General features: G+C 44.0%; 1 protein-coding gene across 1 annotated transcript in view; it reads right to left on the minus strand.

Annotated features, from left to right (window-relative positions):
* Window positions 1-27,147, minus strand: part of LOC115108212 (kalirin-like) — a 257,001-nt gene that overhangs the window by 40,746 nt on the left and 189,108 nt on the right. The window contains 13 exon segments of the mRNA XM_029632309.2: window positions 5,593-5,695; window positions 6,164-6,306; window positions 6,606-6,707; window positions 8,754-8,944; window positions 9,391-9,502; window positions 11,038-11,130; window positions 11,470-11,559; window positions 20,615-20,684; window positions 20,975-21,084; window positions 21,692-21,758; window positions 22,239-22,360; window positions 23,014-23,196; window positions 23,647-23,769. Of these exon segments, the coding sequence (XP_029488169.2) occupies window positions 5,593-5,695; window positions 6,164-6,306; window positions 6,606-6,707; window positions 8,754-8,944; window positions 9,391-9,502; window positions 11,038-11,130; window positions 11,470-11,559; window positions 20,615-20,684; window positions 20,975-21,084; window positions 21,692-21,758; window positions 22,239-22,360; window positions 23,014-23,196; window positions 23,647-23,769 (1,509 nt within the window).

Consider the following 27,147-nt stretch of genomic DNA (forward strand, 5'->3'; position numbering starts at 1 on the left):
ATTTTTGTCTCAAGCCGATGGTCGGGGGGCCGAAACATAATTAAAAGAAGTTGTACAAAGCAAATTGACCACAAATAAGCCCAAAAATAGATTGTATTAGAAAATAACATTTCACACCTTGATTACATTAAAAGACAGATTTCATATAATTCAAAGAAAGTCTTGGTGATTTACAGTACTTTAATTTTTTTTTTTTTGCAAAAACCACAATCCTCTCTGGTTTACATTGTTGGGACTTTTCTAAATCGGTTCCACGGCAAAAGGCCAGCTTAACCAAGCACAGATGCAGTATTTGAATTGATTTAAAATAGTATTTCAACCAAAGTCTGCGTATACACTCAGTTGAACTAGGTGCATAGCGTAGACCAGACATAAGCCATTATAGGGGTTGATCTTTTGCAACCCTGCCTTGAGCCAGAGCCATGAAGATCCTATAATTCAACACTATTTGATCAGTTTCTCGAAAGGAAAATCTTCCCGACCAAGACGGATGTTTTTGTTGACCCACTCCAGAGAGATGCAACTGGACCTTCGAGAACGTCAGTAAGTCAGTCCGTACTCATCTCACTGAGGCAGTTAACTTAATAGCCTGCTTCCTGTGTCGACTGGCCCAGCCAGCGCTCACAGTTTCACCGGCAGTCTGCTCTACTACTGGGACGTGGGGGAAGGAACTCCCTTTCGACACAGCCATGTGCTTCTGCTCCTTTAGCCATCTGACTCTAGCCACATGAACAACATCTCGTGTGACTACAATACGACTCCCATGAATGATATTGCCTATGTGGTGACAGACGGTATATATATATATATATTTATCTACTTTTGGTGAATAGGTAGAGGCTATATATATACTGCCATGTACAGTTTGGACTCTCGCATGTGTGACTTAGACATTAGAATTACAATCTTAAAAAGTCGAAGATCAAGCAAACCATAAAATCAATAGATTTGGCAAAAAAAAAACAGCACAGTAGACATCTGGCAGGACACATTTTAAAATGACAAATGACCCGTAGCCTATCCAAAACCCTCTCTAAATGTCAAAGAAGGTCTTTAAAATGTTCTGAGCTACTTTGGGAGAAAAGCTAGGGTCTGGTTACTTACGCGACTGCTCTCCTTGAAAAGTTTAAAGCTCATCCACTTGGGCATGGTGTCTCTTTGCTCTGCCCTCTCGGTCTGTGCTGCAGAGTTAAGCTCAGTTCAAGCTCTTTCCTTTGATTGGCTGAGCCAGACAGGGAGACAGGCAGTTTTTTATGACCCTGTCGTCTCTACTACTCATAGAAAGCCTGTGGTTGAGGTCTTCATGGGTCCCAACCGGGTACGAAATCCTGTTGTTGACCCTCGACAGAAGGGCTTCCGTTTGATTGTCATTGGGTCTCGGGTCTATCAACTGTATATACCAGAGACCCGATGACAATCAAACAGGACCCAACACGGACCAGAGGGTCAACGTTCGGGTCGGGTCCAGGTTAATCGGGTCCTACTTGGACCCATGAAGACCTCTAGCAAAGGCGTACTATGAGTAGTAGAGACGACGGGTCACAACACACTACTGCATGTGTGCACCCAACCAAGGATCAGCAGAGCCTAGAGCATATTTATTTCATGCTAATAAAGGTGAATTTATTGTCTTATAGAAGGCCTAGCCAACGTATAAAGACCCATTTGTTAAGCAGAAGAGCATCTTGGGGGCGGGGGGGGGGGGTAGCAGCATGTGTGTGTTGTGGAGAGAGAAAGTGTGTGTCTGAGAGACAGAGGGAGGGTGTGGCATATATTCCTGCAGCACAGCTAAGCCCAAATGGAACCACAGCTGTCCTTCCTGCACACATACAGAGAAAGAGATAGACAGAGAGAGAGAGAGAGAGAGAGAGAGAGAGAGAGAGAGAGAGAGAGAGAGAGAGAGAGAGAGAGAGAGAGAGAGAGAGAGAGAGAGAGAGACAGAGAGACAGAGAGAGAGAGAGAGAGAGAGAAGAGAGACAGACAGAGAGACAGAGAGAGAGAGAGAGAGAGAGAGAGAAAGAGAGAGACAGAGAGAGAGACAGAGAGAGAGAGAGAGAGAGAGACAGAGAGAGAGACAGAGAGAGAGAGAGAGAGAGAGACAGAGAGAGACAGAGAGAGAGACAGAGAGAGAGAGAGAGAGAGAGAGAGAGAGAGAGAGAGAGAGAGAGAGAAAGAGAGAGAGAGAGAAGAGAGAGACAGAGACAGAGAGAGAGAGAGAGACAGAGAGAGACAGAGAGAGAGAGAAAGAGAGAGACAGAGAGAGACAGAGAGAGAGAGAAAGAGAGAGACAGAGAGAGAGAAAGAGAGAGACAGAGAGAGAGAGAGAGACAGAGAGAGAGAGACAGAGAGAGAGAGAGACAGAGAGACAGAGAGAGAGAGACAGAGAGAGAGAGAGAGAGAGACAGAGAGAGAGAGAGACAGAGAGAGAGAGAGAGAGAGAGAGAGAGAGACAGAGAGAGAGAGAGACAGAGAGAGAGAGAGACAGAGAGAGACAGAGAGAGAGAGAGACAACCCTCATCTCCCATCCGAGGAGCACGAGGCCAGTCTCATGACTCGCGGAAACAGCGGTGGCGATTGGAGAACAGCTTCATTATATGGTGAGCCGGGGATGAAGGAAGGGGATAATAGATTTGATTTAGTCAACGTACAGTAATGAAGAGAGGCACAGCCTTGGTTTAGGGAGTGAGCCGACAACACATCCATGTGATGATGTGCAGCATGAGGGACAGAGGACAAACACACCCGTGTGAACTGGTTTCCTAGCTGCTTTCTTTGTAATCGTTCGCCATATATACACTGCGCATGAGTTGGAGACAGACGGCAGCAAGACAAGCCCAGGAATGGCAAATGGCACCCTATTCACTATACAGTGCGCTCTCTTTGACCAGGGCCCACAGGAAATAGGGTGTCATTTGAGATGCAGACTAGCAGTTCCATCTCCATGCAGGGAGAAAACAAATCCTCCCACAGTGACAGTCACAGCAGGGTGGTCGGGTGGAAGCAGGGATGTCGTGTCTCTCTGCGTCTGTGCGGAGTGGCTAACTGTCAGCTTGGACCAGACGACAACGCTGGAAGGGCTTAGAGAGACCACAAAAGCACCAGGAAAAGAGTCATTTCCAAGACAAAAACAGTCTGTGGAAAAATTGACATGGCTCGCCCTGAGGAAAATATATCAAGAGAGAAAAGAAAAAAACCCGACAGTCAGTCGGTGACACTTGGCGGCTCAAATTAGACCGGGTTTGGTGTTAGGAACTTATTTTTTGGGGAATTCTATAGCCAGCCTTCCCTTGGCTATTCATAACAGCATGCAGCATTGGAATATAGCTTAAGGAAATTGCAATGAACTATAAGGGAGCTCCAGCACTGAGAAATGTCTTTCTGTTTAAAGCCTTCCAAAGAGCAACAAGACAACCCTCCCACCTTGAGAATAAATGAAATAATATTGTTTAGTTGCGACATCCTCCACCGAGAGAGAAAGCAACAAACACACTCGGCTGTTCCATAAACTTCCCTCAAATCACATCTATTCATCACAAGCTCAACGAGGATTTGCCTGTCACTCTGTTAGGGCATTTCTAGAGCCCAGTCTATCTTTCTGCTGTGTGTGGCAGAGTGACATTTAGCGCAGGGGCAAAGTGTGGGTGTACTGTTTGAAAAGGTCACAGGGCGTCACAATGGACTGGCCAGGCCACGCTCTCTCTCTCTGTATGCGTCCCAACTGGCACCCTATTCCCTATTTAGTCCATCGGGCTCTGGTTAAAAGTAGTGCACTATATAGGGAATAAGGTACCATTTGAGAGTTTGGGGATGCAGCTTCTCTCTCTCTCTCTTTCGTACACCACTCTCCACCCTCCAGAACAGAGGGGAAAACGGGACCCCAGGCCAAGACACCCAAGCCTGGCTGCTCTCCAAGACAACAGAAGGCTGGAGGACCCAGCTGCAGTGGCGTTGAGCCCAGAGAGAGAGGGAGCGGGTCATAGGGAGGGAAATCTTCCAAAAGTTAAGACAACAACCAGCTTCACAACAACGGTTGAGTTCCTACCCAACTACAATGCAGATAAGGCAGGAGTAAAGCCCCGCCTTATCTCAGCTCACTGGTCACCATGGCAGCACCCACTCGCAGCACGCGCTCCAGCAGGTATATCTCACTGGTCACCCCCAAAGACAATTCCTCCTTTGGTCGTCTTTCCTTCCAGTTCTCTGCTGCCAATGACTGGAACGAACTGCAAAAATCTCTGAAGCGGGAGACTCATATCTCCCTCACCAGCTTTAAGCACCAGCTGTCAGAGCAGCTCACAGATCACTGCACCTGTACATAGCCCATCAGTAAACAGCCCATCTATCTACCTACCTCATCCCCATACAGTATTTATTTATTTATCTAGCTCCTTTGCACCCCAGTATCTCTACTTGCACATTCATCTTCTGCACATCTACCATTCCAGTGTTTAATTGCTATATTGTAATTACTTCGCCACCATGGCCTATTTATTTCCTTATCTTATTTGCACTCACTGTATATAGACATTTTGTTGTCTTTTGTTCTACTGTATTATTGACTGTATGTTTTGTTTATTCCATGTGTAACTCTGTGTTGTTGTATGTGTCGAATTGCTACGCTTTATCTTGGCCAGGTCGCAGTTGCAAATGAGAACTTGTTCTCAACTAGCCTACCTGGTTAAATAAAGGTGAGATAATAACTACATTTGAAAAACACATGACAGATCTTACAACCCCTGGCTAGGTATTTAACATATCAGCTAAAAACATCATAGATAAAGCAATCTGACGCCCGACTGCACAGTCGATGACGTGGAACGCAACCACTGGTTGATTGACGCGATGCAATGTACATGTGCAGGAACTCAACCATATTGTCCATCAGTCATGCGAACTACTGCCGGTAGCTAAATTGAACAACTAATTATCGTGGATGCTGTCACTACTGGCCTACATAGACAACTCAAGGTAAGAGGAATGTTACCCAAACATGTAAATTAGATGAACCCTCCCTTTAACTCTCACACACCATTTTTTTTTTCAAGAGCAAATTAGGAATCAAATGTATCCTTACATTGATTTCAAACAGTCCTTCGTATGTTGCATGAGGGCACATGCCTGCACAAAGCCTGAACAGACGTTTCATAATTTCACATGATTGTTGTTCCATCTAACCTACTGGGGAGCCTCAGCTCTAATGGCAGGTCACAGCCCCTGCTTGGAACATAAGAGAGGCCAGGGAAACCCCGATTGTCAATCAGCTGTCCATGGTGACCCACAGGGGGGGAGGAGCTAGGAAGGAGCCAATCAATGTCAGCATAATTTCAAAAAAGTACATATCAGATATTTAAGTCATTAATATTTCACACTTATTTGCTTGATATTGTGTATGGTAAATATTGAATATGTAGGACTTATTGCTGTAGGCCTACAGGGAATAAAGAAGATGTTTAGGGTTCATGTTCATAAAGAATCTCAGGATTGGAGTGCTGATCGGTTTGCCTTTTAGATCACAATGAATAATATGGATATGGGGGACCTGATCCCAAATCAGTACTTATACTTGAGATGTTCCAGCAGATGTCCTCCTACCTTATCACTGTCCACAGTGTTCTGAGAAGTCCTAGAAGCGATGGAGATGGTGTCTGGCTGGCTGCTGCCGTCACCCTGGCTGTCTGCATCCTCACCAGCATCCCTGGATCCACACACACACACACACACACACACACACACACACACACACACACACACACACACACACACACACACACACACACACACACACACACACACACCAGTTAGAGGTGAAGTGTCTTCTCTCTGTCTGTCTTGATGTTTCTTGAAGAGGATGTACAGTATCTTATCTTCAGCCATCCAGAACAAATGAAATAGAATGAGTCACACTGATCTATGAAATATATGAACAGAGATTAGACTAAAACAAATGTGGGAACTTTATAAATACGCCTAGTGACAGTGTTGCTTACGTGGGTGCCTGCCATGGCCCGAGTGGATAGAGAGTAGGGCAAAGTTGCCCCTAGACACTGGTCAGTTTAGCATGTTCCCCACTAATGGTTAAGGTTAGGATTGGGAGAGAGGAAGCGGATCCTAGATCTGTACCTAGGGGAAACGTCAACCTGGAGCGAGTGCTGGGCCTACTCACCTCTTGCTGTTGTTGCGTGGCTTGGCCGGGGTTTTGGGCATGTGGATGGGCTCCTTCAGCGCCCCCTTGAGGTGGATGATCCTCTCCTGGATCACCTCCCGGATGTTCTTGATCCACTCCTGCTTTGCTTCAATACTGGACGCCTGGGGAGGAGAGTGAGACGCATCACATTGATTGATCTTTTTTTTAATCCTCTGGCCTCTGGCAAGAGAAGGTGTTGGCGTATAAAGGAGAGAATGATGCTTTCTGCAAGGCATGGCCCTTACAGCCCCAGTCTTTAGGAAGGCTATGTGTCACTTTTTTATTATGGCTCCTCAATTAGTGTGGGTATGGCATTGTGATAAATTACCTAAAGCTACCTTTCACCCTGTACTGAAACTGATCCTGGATCAGCACTCCTACTCTGTAATGCTTTCGAGATCAGCAAGGAGCATAGACCTACCTTGAGGACAGTCTTGTTATCAGATGAGGGGGTCCTTCCAGCCCACAGAGCAAACTTACAGGGGTCCCCTTCAATGTGCTCCGTCACGCCCAGCTCTGATGTCTGGATAATGGAGAAGAACAAAATGTCAAGTCTTGAACCTGCTTTTTATGACTTGGAACCTTCCAAATCATCATGTGTTCAGTATACCATTGAATATCATAAAAACGATATACTATAACTGTAACTATATATCATAAAAACTAATAGCAATGTTCCCTTTCTGAAAAGGAATTTAAGAGGCACATTAAGATACAGTCATAGTAAATCCCATCCAACATTCATCTATGTCCCTGTCACAGGAGGTTGGTGGCACCTTAATTGGGGAGGACGGGCTCGTGGTAATGGCTGGAGCGGATTTCCACGCATCCACGATGCCGTTCCATTCGCTCTGTTCCAGCCATTATTATGAGCTGTCCTCTCCTCAGCAGCCTCCACTGGTCCCTTGGTCCTGGCTGGGGATGTGTCCCAAATGGCCACCCTGTCCCCTATATATAGTACACTACTTCAGACCAGGGCCCACAGGGCTCTCACCATAAAGGCAATAGGGTGCCATTTGGTGCGCAGCCTGGACACGTCTCTTCAGCAGGTCATATGATTGTAGGTCCTGTCTCTGCCTGGCCGGCTCATCCTCTCTCCCCTGACATTCTCTGCCTCTGACCCAATTACGGGGGCTTACTAGTGCTCTTCCATGCCGTCTCTAGGAGGGGTGCGTCACGTTGTGCCAGGCTTTTTTCTCTCCGCCATACTCGACATGAGTGGGTTGAGTCACTGAGATGATCTTCCTGTCCTGTTTTACCCTCTGCCTCGTGCGGTGGATGAGATCTCCGTGGGCTATACTCAGCCTTGTCTCAGGGTAGTAAGTTGATGGTCTGTTGATATCCCTCTAGCCGTGTGGCGGATGTGCTTTGGAAAAGTGGGTGGGGTTATATCCTCACTGGTAGGCCCTGTCCGGGATTATCATTGGACAGGATCCCCCCCCCCCTCTCTCTCACCTGCTGTCTCAACCTCTGAATGCTTGGCTATGAAAAGCCAACTGACATTTACTCCTGAGGTGCTGACCTGTTGCACCCTCTACAACCACTGTGATTATTTTGGTCTCTCTACGTTTCTAGGTTTTTAGGCTAGCTTTCTGTAACAAGCACTTTGTGACATTTGCCTATGCAAAAAGGGCTTTATAAACACATTGAATTTGATTTGATTTGGAACAGTTGTTATTGGACACGCACATAATGCATATTCATAATTCATGCACAGTGAGAGGAAGCTGTAATTTCCGGACCACTCCATCTGCTCTGAGTTTCATGTATTCAACACCTGGCTCTTTGTATTCTCCCTCCCCAGCTTCCTCTAAAACACCCTGAATATACTGTAGCCTATTATACAAGCGGGCAATTAACACCCACCCACCCCCACACACACACCACAGTCCAGTCCTGCTTACACATAATGTACATTTGAGTCATTTAGCAGACAATTGAGAGAGACTTTTTTTTTCAAATAAGAAGGCTAGAATATCAACATAAAATGAACATTGTACAAATCGTAGCACTAGAATAGCACAAATACTCTTGCACCCCTCCAACATGCCCGCGCGCGCACACACAATGGGGGCTTTACACATCTCGGCCAGCAAGCCAAGGCTGGACGCAGATCAAAGGGAATTGGATGGCTAAGCTCTCGGCCCACAGTGTGGAGAAAACATCTCCACTGGCTAAAAGCACCTGCCCTTCCGATCCAACTCCCCGGGAGTCTCTGGGACACATGCAAAGCATCACATCCTTCCAGTATTATTAGGTTCACAGCTTGGCCAGCTGGATGATACATGATCTATATGAAAACATCAGTGCTATCTTGAGCGGAATTCCCTTGAAAAGCTGCAACTCCAAACGACTAGATGACCAGTCTCATTCCACAGATGTGTCAAGTCAAGTGCAGATGCATTCCTTCCAAATTGACCTCAGACTTGAACTTTAACTACAGAGCAGGTAGGGAGGAGGGGAGAGGAGAGGAGAGGAGGAGAGGAGAGGAGAGGAGAGGAGAGGAGAGAGCAGAAAGAGAAGATGGGAAAAAAAGAGGCTAGGAAATGAGTCCAGTCCTAAGTCCTACCAGCAGTTTGTTCTTGAAGGCGTATTTGGTGCGTCCGGCCGAGTCCTTGATCTCCTTGCTGAACACCAGGGAGATCTCGAACAGGAAGAGATGACGGTCCCGGCCCTTCCGGATCAGAGACTTGGGATCCCACACCTGGAAGGTGTCCTGGATGAACAGCTCTCCCTGCACGTCCAGATTCTCATCGAAACCTGCCGGAGATCACATGGCTCTTTAAATACAGCGACGCATTACAGACAGTAGAGTTGGGGTCCATTTGAATTGAATTCATTTGAATTATTACGATTGAATTTTTTATTCAATTAATTGCAATCGATTGAGAAATCGTCAAAAATAGACAGCATTTTATTTTGCGATTATTGAATTAGTATTGTCAGTTTACTTCCTGAATTGTCGGACTTCAATTCCAATTGCCCCCAACTCTGACAGAGAGACAACAGCCTTACAGCTCTATACTTTTCTACTAGATAGTGTTATTCCATTCTGTGCAGGTCTTACTACATATTTCCCCACTGTCCCTTAAAGGGATGAGGTCAGTTAGTTTACTTCCACATGAAGTGATGGAACACCCTAGCTAAGGAATTTTCGAGAGACGTTTTAAATAGAATGCAGCACACAGGCCTCCCTCCTGCTGTACCTTCCAGCATGGCGACGTGCATGGCGTCGTTGGCCCTCTTGGGGACACTAAGCATCACCTCCAGGCCGTCCTTAATCTCCCCCTTCCCCTCCTCACAGCAGGTCAGCAGTTCCTGAAACATGGCATTTGGACAATTTTCATCCGTTCCAGTGCGTTGATTGGGTCGCTAAGTGTACAGTTCCTGGCATGCACGTTGAACACAGAACAACAATTTTCCCAGCTGGTTATTTTTTTTATTATAACATAAGAGGCCTAAGAACAGTAATTTTGTGAAGACATGTCTAGGAATTGTTTCAACGCTATTTCTTATACCAGACACTGTAAAGGGGCTCTCTGTATGCAAGATACAGCCTGCATCCTAAACGGCACCCTATTCCGCAAGTGCACCATATAGGATAGGGCATAGGGTGCCATTTGGGACGCACACCTAAGATACTACGTGATGAGATTCAGACACATCACTAAGTGCTACTATGAACATATAACACAGAGCTAAGGGGCCAACACACAAGCAGGGGAATCGGACGTCTCTTGGCAAGTCCTTAATGAGATTGATAAGAAAACCCATGTGTACATACTGATGAGATAGAGAGGAAGCGACAGGGTCGGGGAGGAGGGAGGGAGAGGTGGAGGGAGGGGAGAGAGGGAGTGAGAAGGAAGAGAGAGAGAGAGCAAGAGAGAGAGAGAGAGAAAGAGAGAGAGGGGGGTAGAAGGGGAAGAATGCTTTGATGTTCCATATTTCCTGGGGGAAGTGGCCTGGATGATAAGAGGCCCAGTTTCCTCCTTGTCCAAATCACAAATGGCACCCTATAACCTATATACAGTCATGACCAAAATTATTGGCACCATATAACCTATATACAGTCATGACCGAAATTATTGGCACCCTTGAAAATGAACAAAAAAAGACTGTATAAAATAAATAATACAAAATACTGAGCTACATTGTATCCTAAAAAAAAAAAAACTTCTATTAATACAAATGCTCAGAGAAAAATATTTTATTTAACAACTCATATTTTTCTCTCAAAAAGATACGGGTCAAAATGATTGACACCCGTTTTTATTACTCTAGCACCCTCCCCTGCTAGGGTAACGGCCCTGAGACTTTTCTCAAATGTTTAATGGGATTGGATAACACATTGGGAGGGATCTTAGACCGTTTCCTCCATACAGAATCTTTCCAGATCCTTGATATCCGTCGTCTGCGATTATGAACTACCCTCTTCATTTCAAACCACAGGTTTTCAAAGGGGTTCAAGTCCAGAGACTGAGATGGCCATTGCAAAATGTGGATTTTGTGGTCAATTAACCATTTCGTTGTGAATTTTGATGTGTGCTTCGGGTAACTGTCTTGCTGGAAAATCCACTTGCGGCCAAGTTTCAGCCTCCTGGCAGAGGCAACCAGGTTTTTGGCTAAAATGTCCTGGTACTGGGTAAAGTTCATGACCGTTGACCTTAACAAGCACCCCAGGACCAGTGGAAGCAAAATAGACCCATAATATCAATGATCTACCACCATAGTTTACAATAGGTATGGGGTTATTTGCATCCTTCTTTCAACCCAAAATCCACCACTGGTGTGCGTGGCCAAAGAGATTTATTTTCATTTGGGACGCAGACCTTCTCTCCCATCATGTTCCCTACCTTGAGGAGAAGCTGGTACTTAGTGATCCTCTGCACTGGCTTGATAAGGTACGAGGAGATGGAGTTAGCCAATCCGTGTCGCTGCTGGATTTCCTGCACACAGAATTTACGACGTCATGGTGACTGAAACATATTGACGTTGACATTGAGATACTTTAATGTGTTCATAGCCTATAATCATGTGTTCGTCCCAAGTGGCACACTATTCCCTATGACTATATAGTGCACTACTTTCGACTGGAACCCAATGGCCACCGTGCACTGTAAAGTAAAGAGGGTGCCATTTGGAACGGAAGCCATAAGACTGCGCACTGGAATGCAAAGAGACAAATGGCAGTAAGCAGAAGAAATATGACTCCTGTTGAGCATTGAAATAAATGGCTCATTGGCACCACCTACAGGTAGAAGAGGACAGAGAACTCATACACTTACATCGAAGAAGCTTCCAGCATGCTCCAAGATGAGTTGGCTGGAATCCGGTTTGTTTTTACAGTAATTGACGTACATGTGGAATTTATCAGCCTGAAAAACAGTATGGGAAAACCCTGTCAAATTCAAATGACTACGCATCTATCTTCTTACATGCATATGTGTCTTTCTATAAACTAGGGTACCTGTGAGCCTTTCTTATAAGCTATTGCAGGGTCATTCATAATAATTAGCCGATTCTTATGTGACTACATTAAGACATAAAGAGGGAACATAGATACATTCAATATAATTCATTAGCTGAATCAAAACCTGTTTTAAACCCTTTCTCGTGCCTGGAGTCTTCACAGATTAGCCAGAAATCTTGTGACATAAAACACTAACTTCCTTTCCTCACATTTTTGATACTGTTGTTTGTCTTGTAACATTTCACAGTTGAATTACACATTGAACTTGATGCTGTAATATTGCTGTCGGACACTTTTTTTTGCGCACGGGGATCTCGAAAGTGACCTGTAACCTCGTAACATTTCGTATCTCCCTGTGTTACGGTGTGATAACACATGTCCAAAATATCGTATGCGGTTGCAAAATTCGAATGCTTCCAACAGAAAGCGTGACTTGACCATCATTAATAAAACTGGATGGGGTTCTTCAATAATTCATGCGTATCGTTGTTTGAGGCACAATTCATGTCCAACTGCACTGTAGGACGTTTCTGTAATTTCAACAGCAAAACACTAGAATGCACGGTAAAATACCGTAAACGTGTTTTACAGCATTATTGCTGTAGATTGCACTGCGTTATGGGTAAATTGCAACAAAAAAACACTGTTTAAAATATATATATATATTTATTTAACCTTTATTTAACTAAGAAAGTCAGTTAAGAACAAATTCTTATTTACAATGACAGCCTACCCCCGGCCAAACCCTAACACGGACGACGCTGGGCCAATTGTGCGCTGCCTTATGGGACTCCCAATCACGGCTGGTTTGTGATACAGCCTGGAATCGAACCAGGGCCTGTGGTGATGCCTCTAACACTGAGATACAGTGTCCTCCTCAACCCTGTCCGATCGGTTCCCTCAGCCCTCAGCTGTGCGACATATGTCATTGTTTTTCAGGCCAGGAGTGTCCATATACCTGCTCCCCGCTAACCATTTGCTTAATTTAAACAACATTGTTCCATAATATTGTTACAGTATTAGTAAACCTGTTCACTTTACCAGTAGTATGCAAATATTTGGTGGCACAGAAAGTGTGGTCAAATAATCTGCGGAGTTGTGTAGGCTATAGCAATGTTGTATTAGTTACCTAGGCGTTTGACCTAGGTGTATCTAGCGGTCTTATTTGTATTTGTGCAATGCCTCAACTGATTTCTGAAACTATATTGGATATCTGCTGTAGGTTTGAATCAACCCAAGACGACGAACCCTGAAGATGGGACAAAGTGCATGACAAGGTGGCCCAGAGGAAGCCAGCTGTTCTCAACCCCATACATTGCCCCATTCTTCCAAGAGCTTGCTTCCAGTGAGCTAAGTACACACAGCCACATACATACAACACCAGCGTAATATGCACCTTGTCGCCCGTCTTTTCATCCACAGAGTAACAGCCCTGGTGCTGTCGCTCTCATTCTAGTCTTTATTTTTCTATGCTTGTCCTAATTAAGGGTGAGAAGAGCTTAACAAATCAGAACTGAGGAGGATTGTCATGGAGCCCTTGGAGGACACCTGATGCTGAGCTGACTTCTACTTCCTGGTTGCTCTCCTGCCTCGGAACCCCCTTACCCCGAATAGAGTTGCCCCTGATCATAGATCTAGGATTGTACCCAATCCATATTTGAACGCTATCTCCCTCTCTCGCGTTGTCTCTCTCTCCACCACACCCCAAACACACAGGCACTCAATGTAGTTTTTAGATTAGTATTGCAATAATGCTCTTATTTGGTTGCATATGTGTTAACTGTTGTTACTTCTATTGACAATTCTGTTGTTACCAATTTGAATAAATGTATTTTATGTAAAAATCTATTGTTATTTTTACATTTAGATTTCAGGGAAAATGTCACTGTAAATTTACAGCATTACCCTGGCACCAGATGTTCCAGCTTAAATGTCACGCCCTGGCCATAGAGAGGTTTTTATTCTCTATTTTGGTTAGGTCAGGGTGTGACTAGGGTGGGCATTCTAGTTTCCTTATTTCTATGTTGGTGTGGTTGATTCCCATTCAGGGGCAGCTGTCTATCGTTGTCCCTGATTGGGGATCATATATAAGTTGACATTTTCCTTTTTGTTTTTTTGGGGTCTTGTTTTCTGTTTAGTGTTTGTACCTGACAGAACTGTCCGCTTTCGTTTATTTTGTTTGAGTGTTTTTTGATAATAAAAATCATGAACCCTTTCCACTCTGCGCTTTGGTCCACTCCTTTCGACGAGCGTTACATTAACACTGTAATTTTGCTTTACAGGAGAAATGCTGTAATATTTTTCACAGTACAATTTTCCTTACTGCAAAACATTACAGCATCCCTGTAAATTTGGTCTCAGACGCTGCATCTCAGTGCAAGAGGCGTCACTGCAGTTCCTGGTTCAAATCCAGGCGGTATCACAACCGGCCGTTATTGGGAGGCCCATAGGGTGGCGCATAATTTGCCCGGGTTTGGCCATCATTGTAAATAAGAATTTGTTCTTAATTGACTTGCCTAGTTAAATAAAGGTTACATTAATTAATTAATTAAAATTACAGCAGGGATGCTGTAATATGTTTTCTTTTTACAGTAAGGAAAATAGCACTGTGAAAAAGCAAAATCTCTGCTATAAAGCAAAATTACACTATTTAAACTGGCAACTCTGGTGCCAATTTAATGCTGTACATTTACAGGGGAACGTTTTACAGTGTGTTTAGTTCCAAGGGGACATTATCACGCAACATCAGCTGATTCAGGAAAGGATTTTCTGAATGACAGTCAAGTGATAAAGCTCTAGCGTGATACCGCACGCGATTGAACGAACCAAAGTGCGTGAAATAATGTTGTTCTCGAGGCTCAACAGAACATATTTGTGTCTATGTTGTTACGGCATCGAAGATATTTAGCCTATGTCGAAGATATTTAGCCTATGTCGAAGATATTTAGCCTATGTCGAAGATATTTAGCCTATGTCGTGGACAACATTAAATCAAGATTCCCTTAAAATGACGGTCTGTGTACGTTAAAACGGTGCAATTGGGAACATGAAAACGGTTAGTTTTTTTCATTTTTTGAATAGAAATGTGGAATGCCAGTCATTAGTCAAGTACACAGTCAACACTTCCTGTTCTTTCAAAGTAGTTCACCCTTTTAATTCCATTCTATGAATGTATTAATTAATTGATTAATAGCTGTCCATATGTGCCACAGTGCCAACATAAGGTGAGAAATCTTTCTGCATAAGATGTAGTGTCTATTGACTTATTAGTGAACTGCTGTCACTGTAAATTGTTAGCTGACTGAAATAGCCTGGCTACCTAGCTAACCATTGGTAATCTTATTCAATGACGTCATAAAGCCAAAACAACAGTATCTATGGTGTCCAGCGTACACCTGTGCCAATCTGTGTGTCCAACAAGCAGGTTAGCATTTTTCATGAATCTTGTTCTGGATGCAGCTCTGCAGAGTGGAAACTAGCTGGCACAGTCACAAAGTCATAAAATCTGATTTTAAACCGAACTTGAACCCTAACCTTAACCACTACTACCCTTAATGTCTAACCCTTAACTAAAATTAAGAGCAAAAAGCACAATTATTTTCATGAATATTTACAATATAGACAATTTTGACAATGCAGCTTATCTAAGGGGAAATTGCTCAGTTCTGCCTCCAGGACAAGAGTCATGACAATAAACGTCAACCTCTGTCCAGCAATGGAGTGAAACATCCAATCAATGCCGCAAGTGTCGTGCTGAAAGTCCACCACAAACGCAAGGGGTTGTGGGGTCCTGTCCAGAAACAACCTCTTGCTAGCCCCTACCCTTAGACACTAGTGGAAATCTGAGAGGATTGGACAGGTGTAAGCAATACCCCCAACATTAAATCAAGCATATCAGAGGGTAAGATGGAGCTCTCACCATGTCACCACCTGGCTCAAATAGCCGACCAATCAGCCTGTTACCAACACTTAGTAAACTTCTGGAAAAAATGGTATTTGACCAGATACAATGCTATTTTACTGTAAACAAATTGACAACAGATTTTCAGCATGCTTATAGGGAAGGACATTCAACAAGCACTTACACAAATGACTGATGATTGGCTGAGAGAAATTGATAGTAAAAAGATTGTGGGAGCTGTTGATAGACTTCAGTGTGGCTTTTGACATTATCAATCATATCCTGCTGATGGGAAAACGTATGTGTTATGGATTTACACCACTTGCTAAATTGTGGATAAAGAGTTACCGGTCTAACAGAACACAGAGGGTCTTCTTTAATGGAAGCCTCTCCAACATAAACCAGGTAGAATCAGGAATTCCCCAGGGCAGCTGTCTAGGCCCCTTACTTTTTAAAATCTTTATGAATGACAAACCCCTGGCCTTGTGTAAAGCCAGTGTGTCTATGTATGCAGATGACTCAACAATATACATGTCAGCTACTACATTGAAGTGAAATCACTGGAACACTTAACAAAGAGCTGCAGTTTGTTTCAGGATGGGTGGCAAGGAATACCTTAGTCCTAAATATTTCAAAAACAAAAAGCATTGCATTTGGGAAAAATCATTCACTAAAACCTAAACCTCAACTAAATCTCAAGTTGAGGTGACTAAACTGCTTGGAGTAACACTGGATTGTAAACTGTCATGGTCAAAACATGTTGATATAACAGTAGCTAAAGTGGGGAGAAGTCTGTCCATAATAAAGCTCAGCTCTGCCTTTTAACAACACTATCAACAAAGCAGGTCCTACAGGCTCTAGTTTTGTCGCACCTGGACTACTGTTCAGTCGTGTGGTCAGGTGCCACAAAGAGGGACCTCTGAAAATTACAATTGGCTCAGAACAGGGTAGCACGGCTGGCCCTTAAATGTACATGGAGAGCTAACATTAATAATATGCATGTACGTAAATATCTCATGGCTAAAAGTGACTTCATCGCTACTTGTTTTTGTAAGAATTGTTGACATGCTGAATGCACTGAGGTGTCTGTTTAAACTACTAGCACACGGCTCGGACACCCATGCATACCCCACAAGACATGCCACCAAAAGTCTGTTCACAATCCCGAATTCCAAAACAGACTATGGGAGGCACACAGTACTACATAGAGCCATGGCTACAGTACATGGAACTCTTTTCCACATTAGGTAACTAGAGCAAGCAGTAGAATCAGATTTATAAAACAAATAAAAATACACCTTATGGAACAGCAGGGACTGTGAAGAGAGACACACATAGACACAGATATACATACACATAATAAGACACTCACTCTACACACATGTACACATGGGTGTTGTATTGTAAATATGTGCTAGTGGAGTAGTGGCCTGAGGGAACACACTAAATGTGGTGGGTAAAGTGTTATGAAATGTAATGTCATGTAATATTTCAAATTGTATATAACCGCCTTAATGTTGCTGGACCCTAGGAAGAGTAGCAGGGGATCCTTACTGAATACAAATACCACCCATCAATCCCTCTCAGATCCCCACAATTGTCTAGACTCTGGAGGACAGGGGTTGTTTCAGAACAGGACGTGGGTATTATGGTAGACAGTCAGTCAGTCACACTTACACATTATATTATATATTTTAGTCATTTAGCAGACACTCTTATCCAGCGTGACTTACAGAAGCAATTAAGGCTAAGTGCCTTGCTCAAGGGCACGTCGACAGATTTGCACGTAGGCAGGGAAATCGAACCAACAACCTTTCATTACGTCACAGCCTTATTCTAAAATGGATTACATATTTTTTCCCCTCATCAATCTACACACAATACCTCATAATGACAAAGCGAAAACAGAAACACCTGATTTACATACTTTTTCAGACCCTTTGCCACAGTATGAGACTCGAAATTGAACTCAGGTGCATCCTGTTTCCATTGATCATCCTGTGGTAAATTCAATTGATTGGACATGACTTGGAAAGGCACACACATGTCTATATAATGTCCCACAGTTGACAGTGCATGTCAGAGCAAAAACCAAGCCATGAGGTCGAAGGAATTGTCCGTAGAGCTGCAAGACAAAATTGTGTCGAGGCACAGGACTGGGGAAGGGTACCAAAACATTTCCGCAGAATTGAAGGTCCCCGAGAACACAGTGGCCTGATTCTTAAATGGAAGACGTTTGGAACAACCAAGACTCTTCCTAGGGCTTGGCTGCCCGGCAAACTGATCAATCAGGGAATATGGACCTTGGCCAGGGAGGTGACCAATAAAATGATGGTCACTCTGAGATGGGAGAACCTTCCAGAAGGCCAAACATCTCTGCCACTTTCCACCAATTAGGCCTTTATGGTATAGTGGCCAGACGGAAGTCACTCCTGAGTAAAAGGCACATGACAGCCCGCTTGGAGTTTGCCAAAAGGCACCTAAAGGACTCTCAGACCATGAGAAACAAGATTATCTAGCCTGATGAAACAAAGATTGAAATCTTTGGCCTGAATGCCAAGTGTCACGTCTGGAGGAAACCTGACACCATCCCTACAATGAAGCATTGTGGTAACAGCATCATGCTGTGGGGAAGCTTTTCAGCGGTAGGGACTTGGAGACTAATCAGGATCAAGGGACAGATGAGCAAAGAGATCCTTGGGGAAAACCTGCTCCAGAGTGCTCAGGACCTCAGAGTGGGGTGAAGGTTCACCTTCCAACAGGACAATGACCCTAAGCACACAGCCCAGACAACGCATGAGTGGCTTTTGGACAAGTCTCTGAATGTCCTTGAGTGGCCCAGCCAGAGCCCGAACCTGAACCCGAATCGAAAATCTCTGGAGAGACCTGAAAATAGCTGTGCAGCGACATTCCTCATCCAACCTGACAGAGCTTGAGAGAATCTGCAGAGAAGAATGGGAGAAACACCCGAAATACATGTGTGCCAATCTTGTAGCGTCATACCCAAGAAGATTCAAGGCTGTGATCGCTGCCAAAGGTGCTTCAACAAAGTACTGAGTAAAAGGTCTGAATACTTATGTAAATGTTAACATTACTTTTTTTCTCCCCTTTTCTCCCCAATTTCATGATATCCAATTGGTAGTTACAGTCTTGTCCCATCGCTGCAACTCCCGTACGGACTCGGGAGAGGCAATGGTCAAGAGCCATGCGTCCTCCGAAACATGACCCTGCCAAGCCACACTGCTTCTTGACCCAGAAGCCAGCCGCACCAATGTGTCGGAGGAAACACCATACAACTGGCGATCGAAGTCAGCGTGCATGCGCCCGGCCGGCCACAAGGAGTTTCTAGAGCGCGATGGGACAAGGACATCCCGGCAGCCCAAACCCTCTCCTAACCTGGACGACGCTGGGCCAATTGTGCGCCGCCTCATGGGTCTCCCAGTCACAGCCAGCTGAGACACAGCCTGGGATCAAACCCGGGTCTGTAGTGACACCTCAAGTACTGCGATGCAGTGCCTTAGACCACTGCGCCAGGCATGTACATGTTTTCTGTTTTTGCTTTGTCATTATGAGATATCGTGTGTTGATAAGGGAACAAAAACAATTGAATCAATTTTAGAATGAGACTGTAACGTGGAAAAAGTCAAGGTGTCTCAATACTTTCGGAATGCACTGTATATATAACATTCTATTGGTTGCACAAATTTTGTTTAATCATTTAGTTTTGAATCCGTGCATCATTTTGTGTATCAATTCATAAACCACGTGCCATGGAATCGGTACATTGAAAATGACTTCTTTACATATTTTAGGTTTAAGGAAGTGTGTAGGTCGCATTCTTTATTGTAGCGCTGTGCAAGTTATTTATTTAGGTCCGCCTGCTTGAGACACACTCAGCAATTGCTCGGCTATGTCCGTGCCGTGAAGCAGTCGATCTGGATAAATGTTTTTCTAAGGACCGCTCTTTTGATGTAACGTTGCAGTGAAGTGGATGCCGTCGACCACCAGAGGGAGGCAAATACACATTTATTCGACAGAGCACGTTTACATGGCCCTAGGGAGTCTGAATGGCTTTCTCCTGACTTATTTAACGGTGGGAAATCAATAAAATAACGAAAGGTAAACATATACGATTTCACGGACTGTCAGCTTAAGAGGTTATTAAGGATACTATAGTTATCACGTTTCACAATGGATTTATTAACTACAAAAAAGTAAGAAGTGTTTTTATTTTAATTCTGGTGGCGCTCTCCACACACAAGCTTGTTAGCTAGCTGGTCCAACGTTAAGCCAAATGATTTAATGTCGAGCTAAAATATTTATTTTAGAGGTTTAAAAAGGAACCGAAAGGAACCATATAAACTGTTACTTTTTTTGGTTCGAACCGGGCTCAGAACTTTATTTTGCAACAAAAAAATGATGGTTCTGTTCAGAACAAAACTCTTGGGAAAATTATTTCGGTTCCAACCCCTGGTGTCTATGTTTCATGTGACAATTTGAATGACATGTAGATGTTTTGTTGTTTCTAGGTGGTGTTATGGTCTCATTGTGCCTATTTAGACTTTTATTCCTGAAACTACATGTGAAGGCACAAGAAAATCACATTTAAATGTATGTCAAACCATTTTGACATTTTCACCGTGATGTCACACATTGGCTCCTTTAGTAATAGAAAGACCCATTTACTTTTAACATATATATCACGACAATATGCCAATGCATCTTTTCAAGAGAAAAAGGGCATCATAAAATACTGTACATTTGTTTGATTGATTACCAATGTTGTATAAACTAATTGCAAGAAGGTAAACAGCATTCACATGTAATTATCAATCAGAAGGCCACAAGTCAGAAGTACCCTGTGGGCATTGTAAGTAAAAGACTAACACCATGGTCGTATTCACTAGGCACCAAATGGAACAAAACCGACTGAAACGGGGAGGGACTACCTGGGAGTGACCAATAACAAAAATACCCATTTTCGGTTTCCGTTGCAAAACATTTCAATTGTGTGCTCTAACGAACATGCCCCATTGACTGAAAACAGGATGAGTCTTACCCATGTGACAAAACAATGGCCCACATCTTCAGGTAGCTGCTCATAGTTCACTAGCTCTTTGAGGAAAATGCTGCAATTAAACCGCAAAGAGAGGGTTAACAATGAGAATACTCAGTGGTTATCGTAGAACAAGTATTTCCTCAACCAAAACCACATGAAATAGAACTGATTTGAATTGGTCTCATGCACATAACTGACATAACAAGTTGGAATCTCTTTCAAATTAAGGACGTGTCACAGATGACACCCTGTGCCCTATATGGTCGCACTACCAGAGCCCTGCCTTGGTCAAAGGTCGTGCACTACATAGGGCATAAGGTGCCATTTGGGACGCATCCTCAATTTGAAAGAGATCCCTACCTGTTATGGAAATCATAAATCTCCTGGATGTTGCCAAAGATGATGTGCTCCTTGTTGACGATGCCAGGAGGAATCTCCTCCACCCCACTTGTCATCTCCCACAGGTACGTCTAGACAGGAGGAGGACACAGGAAACATCACACGCTATCATGTCCTACTACAACCGATCCTCACAAAAACGATGGACTTCTCTTTCTTGGACTCACACCCGCACTTGTTTGTTTTCTCCTATTATTAAACTTAGTTGAATGCACCGACTGTAAGTTGCTCTGGATAAAAACATTTTTTTAACCTTTATTTAACTAGGCAAGTCAGTTAAGAACAAATTCTTATTTACAATGACAGCCTACACCGGCCAAACACGGGCGACGCTGGGCCAATTGTGCACCGCCCTGTGGGACTCCCAATCACAGCTGGTTGAGATACAGCCTGGATTCAAACTAGGGTGTCTGTAGTGATGCCTCAAGTGCTGAAATGCAGTGCCTTAGACCGCTGCGCCACTCGGGAGCCCTAAATGTTAATGGATAACTAAAATGTTAATTGTAATTGAAGTACAATGACTGTAGAGTGGTGAAAAACAAAAAAACGTAGAACCTGACTCATTATATCATGAAAACACCCAGGAACCCCCTCTTTAAGGACATACCAAGGCCAAAAGATCCCTGAAATGAAGAACGTTTTAATTGCCAAGTGAAAATGGAAGGGGGGAAAGCTTACCTCTAAACATTCATGCAAGTCCCTGACGTAGGCCTTCTCAGTCTGAAGGAGTTCAGCCATTATGAACCTGGATAAATACACACATAAAATATATCAGCAACCAGCTATGACGTCGTCTGTGTTTCAAACAGCTCCCTGTTCCCGACATAGTGCACTACTTTTCGATCAGCGCCCATAGGGTGCCATTTGGGACGAACCCGTAGTCTCCTCCCGCATCCCCATTCCAAGACTACCAATGACAACATCTAGCCAGATCACATGAACTGCACCATCAATTGTGTTTTGCTATTTTGTAAACACATTTAGAGTTGTATATACTGCATATAAGAGAGGGATACAGAAGAGAAAGTGAGCGAAGGACCGAACCACTGCCTCCAAGGCCATATCTGGTCCGGCGGCAACAGGTGACAGCACTACCACTAGACCCCAGCACATCACGGAATGTTAATCATAGGCCTATACACCTTATCAAAAGCCACACTTGCAACACTTGCTTCTTCCGGCGATTTGTCCCTGTTCCTCTGTAGTGTCTGTAGCGTGCACTCACTCTTTCTTCCTGGCTGACTTCCTCTTCTCCTCGTTGACCTCGTGGTTGGGGTCGCGGAGCTTCACCTCCCCAGGATCGGTCAGGCTGGCTGGGATGATGTCCAGCTCCAAGTCCTTATTATCCTACCAGAGACAGAGGGAGAGCTCAGCACAGGTCCCAAATGACACCCTATTCCCTGTGTAGTGCACTACTTTATACCAGAGCTCTATGGGCCCTGGTCAAATGTTGTGCCCTGCATAGGTGAATAGGGTGCCATTTTGGATGCACACCTTTCAACATGTTCCATGATGACACAGCACGTACACATGAAATAGACTTTTCGAACAGACTGTGTTTCAATTAGAGGAGGAATTGATGCCTGTGTGTCGAGATGAGGACTTCAAACTGAGATGTGTTGGGTCTTGCCCCTGGTTTTCTTTGCCCCAAGGTGGTAGAGATACTAGCTACTGTACTAAGCTTTGTGGACGTCTTCCATTTGTAAGACAGTCCCACTCACGTGTATTTGCAGGACCATGCTACAGAGGAGGTGACCACTAAGGGAGCTATGACAACAGCAGCAGGTGAAGGACTATACACTCAAGGGAGCACAAATGAGGAATATCATATGTTTGACAAAATTTGTTTCATTCCATACGTCCTTTGAAAACACAGTTGTCAGCAGTCGAAAGACTGAGCCTAATTAGTGACCAGGGATTGGTGTTCGTGTTGATAAATGAGCGTTCACAGCAGGTGGGGTTAGCCCTTAAGTCCTTAGGGGCCCCCCAGGGGACCTTACCTCGGAGCTGATGCCCAGTGATTTCTCCAGGCTAGAACGGTACTTCCCCATCCGGAGGGAGAAGTCTCGGTAGCGCTTGTCCACCGTGGTGACCCACTTCTTCAGCTCGGTGACGTGCACATGGCCCTTTTCCACAAAGCTGTCGGCCAGCTGAATGAGGAGCTTCACCTTCTCCTTGGTTTGCTGTAGGAAGCACATAGAGAGATGACGTGTATAAGTGTGTGTATGTGAGTTTGCATAATGTGTGTGTATTATTATACATGTGTGTGTGTGTAAGCATGATCGTGTGTGAGTGTTTCAATCATCTGTAGCCTCCACACTCCCCGTCAGTGTCTAGGCGGACGCTTGAGAGAGTGCAAACACGCCTCAGGAGAGATCTCTAACACTTGCTTGCTGCCTGAACCACTGGGCTGTAGACAGGCAGACACAAGGCAGGCTGCAGTGGAAATGTTTGGCTAATATCATACGCAGGTATAGGGTCAGGAGTAAGTGAGGGAGTCTGAGCAGACTCCGAACAGTAGCTCTAGGGCTGCGTACCAGATGGCACCCTACTCCAAAAGCAGTGCACTACATAGGGAGTAAGGTGCCATTTGGAACGAAGCCTAGATCTGCTTCCCAGCTCCAGGTCCACACCTTGGCGGAGACTCTGAATTCCTCGTACTCCTTCAGCAGTTCCTGACTCCTCTCGCCGCTCTCTCCAGGGGAGGTGTGAGTGGAGAGGTAATACTCTCCTGTTTCCTGGATCCAGTCTAAGGCCTGCGGAGACAGACGGGACAGGGGGGAGTGAAGAGCTCCCTCTTTCCATATTCCTCTCTCCCTCTCTGCATGCCCTCTATCTTTCATCGGTGGCTGTGCTGGCCATCGAAAACAAACAAAAACCCCACGTATCCCTGGCTGGGTCTAGTCCAGGGCCAGATGCTATGGACATGCAGTATAAACACAGCACTCGGAGTGCTTGGGCTGCGTTCAGGAGAGCTCACCTGTTTTTTGTTGTTGTTTTTCAATTTGTATTTTTAGGGGGTAGATCAGCTTTAGTACTGCAGATAGATTGTAGCTTCCATCAATGTAATTGTCTGCATCACCAATCACCCATATATATTTTTGCAAATATACATATACATAAACTCAGCAAAAAAAGAAACGTCCCTTTTTCAGGACCCTGTCTTTCAAAGGTGATTCGTACAAATCCAAATAACTTCACAGATCTTCATTGTAAAGGGTTTGAACACTGATTCCCATGCTTGTTTAATGAACAATAAACAATTAATGAACATGCACCTGTGGAACAGTGGTTAAGACACTAACAGCTTACAGACGGTAGGCAATTAAAGTCACAAGTTATGAAAACGTAGGACACTAAAAAGGCCTTTCTACTGACTCTGAAAAACACCAAAAGAAAGATGCCCGGGGTCCCTGCTCATCTGCGTGAACATGCCTTAGGCATGCTACAATGAGGCATGAGGACTGCAGATGTGGCCAGGGCAATAAATTGCCATGTCCGTACTGTGAGAAGCCTAAGACAGCGCTACAGGGAGACAGGACGGACAGCTGATCGTACTCACAGTGGCAGACCACGTGTAACAACACCTGCACAGGATCGGTACATTTGAACATCACACCTGCGGGACAGGTACAGGATGGCAACAACAACTGCCCGAGTTACACCAGGAACGCTCCATCAGTGCTCAGACTGTCCGCAATAGGCTGAGAGAGGCTGGACTGAGGGCTTGTAGGCCTGTTGAAAGGCAGGTCCTCACCAGACATCACCGGCAACAACGTTGCCTATGGGCCAAACTCCCCGCCGCTGGACCAGACAGGACGGGCAAAAAGTGCTCTTCACTGACGAGTTTTGTCTGACGAGTTTTGTCTCACCAGAGGTGATGGTCGGATTCGCGTTTATCGTCAAAGGAATGAGCGTTACACTGAGACCTGTACTCGATTTGGAGTTGGAGGGTCCGTCATGGTCTGCGGCGGTGTGTAACAGCATCCTCGGACTGAGCTTGTTGTTATTGCAGGCAATCTCAACGGTGTGCTTTACAGGGAAGACATCCTCCTCCCTCATGTGGTACGCTTCCTGCAGGCTCATCCTGACATGACCCTCCAGCATGACAATGCCACCAGCCATACTGCTCGTTCTGTGCGTGATTTCCTGCAAGACAGGAATGTCAGTGTTCTGCCATGGCCAGCGAAGAGCCCGGATCTCAATCCCATTAAGCACGTCTGGGACCTGTTGGATCGGAGGGTGAGGGCTACGGCCATTCCCCCCAGAAATGTCCGGGAACTTGCAGGTGCCTTGGTGGAAGAGTGGGGTAACATCTCACAGCAAGAACTGGCAAATCTGGTGCAGTCCATGAGGAGGAGATTCACTGCAGTACTTAATGAAGCTGGTGGCTACACCAGATACTGCCTGTTACTTTTGATTTTCACCCCCCCCCATTTTGTTCAGGGACACATTATTCCATTTTGGTTAGTCACATGTCTGTGGAACTTGTTCAGTTTGTCTCAGTTGTTGAATCTTGTCATGTTCATACAAATATTTACACATGTTAAGTTTGCTGAAAATAAACGTAGTTGACAGTGAGAGGATGTTTCTTTTTTTTGCTGAGTTTGCATACATACACATTCATATAAATACATATATAACATATATATATACACATATCTTTTTAAAATAGATTTTCCTTTATTACTTTCTAACCCTACCACCCCTCCTCTAACAATGCTTTGGCTTCTACTTCCTGCTTACTATGTACATTTTATGCACAGTCTATTTTACAATAGTTCTATTTGGTTTGTTTTTACTCCTGTCCTTCCTCTACCCTCAACCTCTCCCAACTATTTCTGATGTCCACCCGGTTTGCCATATCTTTCAAACTGTGTTCTTTCACAAACGTTCTGAACCTATATACATTTTACGGACACAGTATGTTTTATGTTAGTTTCTTGTTGTTATTAGTCCCAACTTTCAGCTCCATTCAACCCCTCCCCTATATCTCTTAGAACCATCCATATTGGATTTCTATTTGCCATATATTTTTTCAGCTGTGATGTTTCACAAAAGTTCTGAACCTTTCTATTCTCATTGTTGTATACTTGTAAATTATTTTTTTGTTTGTTGTTAAAAGTATTATTATAATATTGATCGATAGACTATGACTTTTCAGATCACCCAGTCGTGCATTCTGCGGAGTAAGCTTCAGGTAAATATTGCAATTCTTCCGCCCATTCCTGGACCTGTGACCAAAAACGAGCTACATATGGACAGTACAAAAACAAATGATCTAATGACGCTGTCTCTTCGCAGCAAAATCTGCAGAGCTGGCAAGGTTGTATCCCCCATATAAATAACATTCTATTGGTTGCAAGAATAAATGGAAAAATTCTCATTTTTGAATCCGCCGTTGTCTTGTGTATCAGTTCATAAACCATGCGTCATGGAATCAGTATGTCACAAATCTATTCCCAACTATTTTGCAATCTATATGGCACGGGCGTCAATTTTTTGGTATAACTGGTATAATTTTTTATTTATCACAATTTTCTTTAACCAATTATGGTCTTTAATGCAGGGCCAACAGACAAGTTCCTTACTTTTCCCTCTTCCACTTTCCTCTTCCATTTTTTTGCGGTAATGCTGCAATTAGTTGTAATTTTGGGTAGAGCCGACATTTCCATATGTTTTTGTTTGCTGCATGTGTGACAACTCCACCAGTCCTATTTATGATATAAATAGTATATTTGAGTTTATCCACAATATTTGTTGTACTATTTGTTCTGTCTTTCCTGGTGGATTAAATTGAAATTGCAACCACATTTCTATGGCTTGTTTGAAAAATAGCGATATTTGGGAGATGATTTCCTTTTCAAATAACTGAAAGTGAGAGGTTGCAATCTGAATTAAGTGAAAAAAGCCATTCTTGAACATAGGGTGAGACATTATTACTAATTTGCTAGCGAACCAGTTCGGATTTAAGTATAACTTTTGTATGACTGAAGCCTTTAGTGAGAGGTCTAATGCTTTAATATGTGATCATGTATTCCCTTTGAATTGATATTCATTATATAAACAGACGTGTTAAATTTTGTACTTCTTGCCATTCAAAATTAAATGGAATATTTTTTAAAAACTGTTCG

Source organism: Oncorhynchus nerka, linkage group LG3 (assembly GCF_034236695.1).
Source record: "Oncorhynchus nerka isolate Pitt River linkage group LG3, Oner_Uvic_2.0, whole genome shotgun sequence".
NCBI lineage: Eukaryota > Metazoa > Chordata > Actinopteri > Salmoniformes > Salmonidae > Oncorhynchus > Oncorhynchus nerka.